Source organism: Anoplopoma fimbria, chromosome 6, assembly GCF_027596085.1.
Source record: "Anoplopoma fimbria isolate UVic2021 breed Golden Eagle Sablefish chromosome 6, Afim_UVic_2022, whole genome shotgun sequence".
NCBI lineage: Eukaryota > Metazoa > Chordata > Actinopteri > Perciformes > Anoplopomatidae > Anoplopoma > Anoplopoma fimbria.
The window spans coordinates 14,562,251-14,569,320 of NC_072454.1; the positions used below are offsets into that span (position 1 = coordinate 14,562,251).

A 7,070-nucleotide genomic window follows, 5' to 3' on the forward strand; every position below is an offset into this window, starting at 1 on the left:
CTACCAGGAGTCAGGGTGTGTGTGTGCTCTGAATGCTTGTTCCAGTCAGCCTCTGCTGTGCCGGAAAAAAGCCCATCTCAGCCAAACCTGCGTCAACTGATTAATAGGGCTTACATTTATACATGTGTAAGTGTGTCAAAGGGTCTCTGCTGGTTCTGGTGGCATTTTCCCAGATATCCATTGCGTTGTTGGACTATTTACAATGTGCAGAGAGCCTGTGTTGCATTACTATAAAGTAAAATGCAAACTTAGTGGAACTTGTTTATAATATTTCTAACTGTGAACACATCAACCCTAATTCTCTGAAACAGTTTTCCAATAAATGGGTGCTTCATGAGTGACTGTGGCCTTAAAAATAAAGTGTTTCTGATGGTTTCGATTACATCTAATCACCCAAACCCTCACAACAAGGGGACATTTTAGAGAGGAAAACATGGGGAAGTTGTTGTGAGGGAAAGCAAGTTCTCTTGCTCTTGATCTTCTATGTTGTACAAGGGTGCGTACAATTACTGCTAGTTTGGTGTGTGTTTTTTCGAAAAGATAATTTTTAACCAGCTCTAATGACTAATATGTGATACGGTGCATAAATGACCCAGGGCTGAACAGTTTCACCTTGACTTACAGGGTGGAATGCTAAACCAGCTGAAAGTGGTATGGTTATTGTGTGTGTGCGTGTGTGTGTGTGTGTGTGTGTCAGGCTGAATAGCAGTTATTGGACCAACAGGGGCATTGAGTCACAAACCTTTCGAGGGTAAACTTGTCCAGTCTAAGAGGCTTCACATCATGGCTCTCATGGATTACCCAATTTTGGCTTTTTTCTTAACCGACAACCATCCATCTAGCTAACAGTCAACAATATGTCTAGAATGCTACTTTTGTAACTAGTAGGCATCCAACTATTTGCGATAGTGTCAGAGAAGTGTGAAGGTTGCATTTTTAAACTGTAAAGAGGGAAATTATTTGAGGTCATGGGGAATTTGGAGAGGGTCGGGTGGATTATAGTGGAGTGTGCCTGCAGGATCCTTGGTGTTTCTACGGCAACAGGTAAGATATGAATATAAAAACAAACAGAAATAGACAACAAGATAAAATTCAGAGTCATGCGTGTCACTTATTGTTTCAGTATGGGCAGCATAAAGTTCTTTGGATTCACTAACAGACTCCAGATCCTCTCTCTAATAGATTCTACAGTCAGAGAATACATGCTTATTTAAAATAAATATAAGTACTGGATTAAATGTTCTCCTGTGGCATTTTAAGGATTTCATAAACCCAAAATGTTAGAAGGTCAGATGGTGATGTCAGCTAACAGTACTCTTGACCTCCAAGAACTCAAAACCATCTCTTGGCTGATACATGGAGCATATAAAACATACATAACCTCGCTATAATGATTGCTCCTCTGTTTTCTTCAGGCACACAGGGACAAATTGAACGCAGCTCTCTTAGCCACATTAAATCATCACAGGGGAAATAGCTCTCTGGTTGCTGCCTCCTTCAAAAAATATGGGACCCCCTCCACTTAAATTCAAACAGCTGCAGACATTGAACATTTACAGAGAGACATGTGCCTTGCATCACACCAAAACCAAGTCTCTGTATCCAGCTGGGTTACTGGGCTTATGTGATCACAAGCTGTTAAACATTCACACCTACACAAGCTTTCTGTACATTGTCTCTGCATGTATGTGGGTTTGTGTGTGTGTTTATGGGATTTCTACATGCGCCTCTGTCTCTTGTCTGCGCGTTCACAGGTCTACATGTCTGTGTTTGCCTGTCTGCCTCTGTGTGTGTTCAGTAGACAGACATACGTGCCCGGAGCACATATATGTTAATATCCAGCTGGTCTATATGCAGCGTTAATTCTTCTCACACTCTATAAACGACCAGAAACTGTTTAGCCACATTCCCCTGATTTCCCTCTGGTGCCGATTCTATCTCTGAATTTCTGGTAAGGCAAAGAAATGCGTTCCATGTGTTTCGTGGCAATCACTACTAAACCATGCTTATCTCTTTAACACCTCACAGGACAAAGATTGATGAACAAAACAGGCTTTTCTTTATAGCTTCGTTGTCATCTGATTTTTATATCATTCCATATGTGTTCAAATGTGATTTAGTGTCAAGGCTCAAATCCGGGACAACAGAATGAAAGAATAGTTTTACATTTTGGGTTTCTTGTTGAGAGTCAGATAATTTATTGAACCACTGGTTTAGCTTAGTTTAGCATAAATACTAGAAACAGAGGGAAAGAAAGTTGTGAACGGAAATACCCTGGCACATAATCCCACAAAATCAAAACTTGTCGTTGACAAGATATGATGAGATATTACAAGATTTAACATGAATTTGTGTGCTATAGAGTGGATTTAGTCACTTTTGGACAGGGCCAAGCTAGCTGTTGCCCCATTTACAGTCTTATTATAATAATAATAATAATAATAATAATAATAATAATAATAATTATTATTATTATTATTATTATTATTATTATTATTATTATTATTATTATTATTATTAAGATAAGATAAGATAATACTTTATTAGTCCCGCAGCGGGGAAATTTGCAGGCTTACAGCAGCATAGAGTTAAAGTGCACACAAGAGACATAGTAAAGAAAGACAAGATAAAAATAAAAAATGAAAAATAAAAAATAAAAATAAAAAAACAAGTATTATAAATAAGCAATAAAAACAGTAGAAAAACACAATAACTGAAATATAATATTTACAGACAGAAAAAAAACTATTTTAACTATTATTGCACAGTGTTTTTATTGTCATGTGTCATGTGGTCTGCTGGGAGCAGAGTTGGTTGTGCAGCCTGACAGCAGCAGGAAGGAAGGACCTGCGGTACCTCTCCTTCACACACCGGGGGTGAAGCAGCCGGTGGCTGAAGGAGCTGCACAGAGCTGCCAGGGTGTCCTGCATGGGGTGAGAGGTGTTGTTCATCAGGGATGACAGCTTGGCCATCATCCTCCTGTCTCCCACCACCTCCACCGTATCCAGTGGACACCCCAGCACACTGCTGGCCTTCCTGACAAGCTTGTTCAGTCTCTTCTTGTCGGCTGCTGAGATGCTGCTGCTCCAGCAGACCACTGCATAAAAAATGGCTGATGCCACCACAGAGTTGAAAAAGGTCCTCAGGAGTGCTCCCTGCACTCCAAAGGACCTTAGTCTCCTCAGCAGATACAGTCTGCTCCGACCCTTTTTATAAAGTGCATTTGAGTGATTAGTCCAGTCCAGTTTATTGTTCAAGTGAACACCCAGGTACTTATAAGATTGCACAATCTCAATGTCCTGTCCCTGGATGTTCACTGGTTCCGGAGGACAGTGTTTACCCCGGCGGAAATCCACCACCAGCTCTTTGGTTTTACCAGAGTTGATCTGGAGGTGGTTCCGCCGGCACCATCCTATGAAGTCCTGGTTCAGTTCTCTGTATTCCCTCTCATCACCGGCGGAGATGAGGCCGACGATTGCAGAGTCGTCAGAGAACTTATTATTATTATTATTATTATTATTATTATTATTATTATTATTATTATTATTATTATTATTATTATTATTATTATTATTATTATTCTGTTTTATTTTATATTTTAATAAGTATTCTGAAACTCTTTTGTATTATATGAGGATTTATATCTGGGTTTCATTTTTACATATCAGGACTTTTTGGATAAAAACAAAAGTAAAAGTGGTTCTTAAATTTGTCTCCAGTGATTTATTCATTATTATTTCTGTCCTGCTGGTGGGAAAGTAGCAAACATATCCAACCAAACTCAAAACATCATAAACCAAACCATCAGTCGCTATGTGATCAAAGTCTAAAATATATTGCACCAGACGGAGAAGGACAGATGAAACAACTGCTGTCATGATCTAGTGAAGTTGTTTTTTTTGGCAGTTGAGCAACTCATTGTTGTTCTGTGCTAAGCAAATCTAACTGGTAGCCGGCGTTAGCTACATATGCATCCTTGCGTACAAACATGAGAGTAGTACAAATTGTCTTATCCAGGCCGCATGAAGAGAGTGGATAAGAGTATTTGACAAAAAAGAGTCCTGCTGGGCAGAGTCCTGCTGGGCACAGCAGCAATGTTGATATTGCAGAGGAATAAATCAGCAACGCCCAGTTGCATCCCGGTATCCCATTTTACAATACTTTTGTGCTTTCATTTACACAGAGTAAACTTAGATAGACGAAGAAATACTGTTCTGGATCAGTACTCACTACTCATAAGCCCAAAATGTAGATGAAGGACTATCAACATACCATGACATCTAATGACCACTTCACCTACAAGTGGCATAGCTTTCTAAAATGTTAGGATTCTGCTCTGGCAGAGGATCTGTGATGTAATAAGTGTCCACTTGCAGTGATATGGTAATTACAACCATGAGTCAGCCATTACCAGAATTTTGTGACCATGAAGAAAGTAATTACAGCAATTACCAGTATTATTTATATAACATGGATCAATAGTCTAATACTACCCCTTGCAGTGTAAACTATGAGCTCAATACTATCACTTCGGGGCAACTGAGGTCAATGTTTATTGCTCAATGAGGGGAGAAATGTTTTTTAACCAGGACTTCAATTAGTTTCTAACAACTGACTCAAACATCACAGCTACAAGTACAGATACAAAAATACAGTTAAGACTACCATGAAAGTAAAATGAGAAAGAGACATTAAAAATGCCAAAGAACAGTAAAAGCAGAATAAAGCTGCATCACAGTGAAAATATTACCATCTCATCACCAAAGTTTAGCCAAGTTGACGCTTTACAGCAACCCTTCCTGCAACTAATGAGGAAATCATGAACTAAGTCTGACATCTGGTGGACAGAATCTGCTCACCAGTAACTCTCAAAAAAGATGATTTAATCTTCCCGTCTCTTTTTCAGTGTTGTGTGCTGTGGGAGTGGAGACCCTGAAACAAGGAGAATTCAGTAGCCTCGGCATCTACCTAGTGTAAGTGTTTAGGTTTTCTTGTCCATCTTGTAATATGCTTTATGAATTTAGAAGCACTCCTGACTGGTGGCTTTCCTGGATTTTAATATGGCAAAGAATGTGTGGCCTGAGGGCTTGTAGAAAACAATTACAATACTGTACCTGCCTTCATAATCACTCATACAGTACATACACACACTGTTTAGGAGATGTTCGGAAGGAGTCAGAGAGATGAAGCTAGGTGCAGGGGGCAGAATGGAGACCAATCCTTCAGTGCTACTTCATATTATCTCTGTGGCTCACAGCCAAACTCCCACAGAGCCGCAGGAAAACATCTCCCAAAGGAGAAAAGAAAGGCATTACTGATTATTCTGTCAGAATACACAAATGCAGATGAACACTGCATCCAAACACACACATACACACACACACACACACAGAAACACACAACTCTGCGATAACTCTTCAGAGAGAGGGCAGTGTACGATGACGGTTAGTCTGGGGGCATTTTTCTGGTTCACTGAATTAGATGGTTATCAGACTTTTAAAGCACGGAATAGAAAACAGGGCATACTGCAGCAGCAAACAGTGAAAAGAAAACACTAACACAACTTATAAATGTGAAGTGCACAATATGAAGGCAATATCTCTTAACTTGAAGCATCCACTTGCTAACCATAATTAAGACAATTTAGAAAATGTGATCTTGACCCACAGCTCAGGATAATATACACAGAAAGGGACATACATAATTAGAAACCATTCACTGATTTTATCACTTTATCAGTTTCACTGGCTCTATTCTCTTCTTCTCCCAGAGTGTCATCTGTTGGCATCATGATGTTTGAGCTGGCCTATTTCCTGGACACAATTCTGTTCATGTGTCTGCCGTGAGTAGCCTACACAACACTCAATTGTTTTGCATAGATACTTTAGCATGAATACACAGAGGGAAAACCTCTGCAAGTATAAATCTCTTAGATCTTTTAACCACCTATGAGCAGTGCAAAGCGGGTACAAAAATAAATGTGAAGAGTCTCAACTCTAGTCCATTGTGATGTCTGTCATGTCATTATTCATTTATTGTCAAAAGAATAAAAAAATTGTAAGAATGTGACTTCAGTCCCTTTTACTGCTTCAGTCCTTCTTTTGTCCTTATCTTTATCTAGCTGTCCTCCAGACTGGCAGCTGTTTGTGTTGTGGGGGAAGATGGCTCGCATTGGAGGCTTCCATAAATTCCTCTATTACTCCATAATGTCAGTGGTCTGCTTCTTGCACCCTGTGTTGGTGTGGCATGCAATCATCCCAGGTAAAAAACACACTGGCGAGTATCAAATTTACACTGATAATTAGTTTCAGCTGCAGACATATCGACTTAATACAGGTGTATGTTAATAAAAAGAACAGTGGCACCTTTCTTTTCAAGTGTCCCGGTGAGGTGTAACAGTGAGCCAGCATGAACAATGAAACTAAAGCAACTAAATGAAAATTCAACCAACATTAATTTCATTATTTACACCAGCGAGGTTGCTAGTGTAACATATCAAAGAGTCTCCAGTGAAGAAGAAATATAATATATTTTCTGATTGCAGGGACAATGCTTCTGTTGACAGCCTTTTTCAACTTCATACTAAGCAAGAAAACAAAGAACAAATCTCCCAAAAGACCACAAGAGAGCCACAGCGACCAAGGCCCAACCACTGTCTGTATGGCAGAAGGGGCCGCCTCAAACGGCACGGTCTCATTCCTCCACGTGGTGACAGGAAGGAGAGGGGGAGGACTGGCTCTCGCAACCAGAGACCGCTGCCTTGGTCCAGCAGAGAGAGGAGAGAGCGTCCAGGCCATGCTGGAGCTGGAGCAGACAACAGCACCTAAAGGCACAGACAGGGAGAGGAGGAGGTGGAAAGAGAGGAGACTAATCTGCTTGAGAGGTAGGGAGGAGCCTGCCGAGAGAGAGATGGAGGAGATGGACAGTTACTGTGAGCAAGAGCCAGACACCACCTCAGACACTGCGCCTATGATTACTGACTGAACGTCCCTCTGTGCTCAGACTGAGCTCCTTACTGATATCACACAAAGGAAAGCATGTCTAATGTATTCATACTGACTGAGTGCAAC

At 40.4% G+C, this 7,070-nt stretch overlaps 1 protein-coding gene across 1 annotated transcript; it reads left to right on the forward strand.

Moving 5' to 3' along the window:
* The first annotated feature begins 968 nt into the window (after window positions 1–968).
* Window positions 969–7,070, forward strand: tmem72 (transmembrane protein 72). Its single transcript, XM_054600666.1, has 5 exons — window positions 969–1,044; window positions 4,907–4,973; window positions 5,771–5,842; window positions 6,122–6,261; window positions 6,545–7,070. Exons 1-5 carry the CDS (start codon window positions 969–971, stop codon window positions 6,982–6,984), a joined length of 795 nt encoding a protein of 264 aa, XP_054456641.1. The 3' UTR covers window positions 6,985–7,070.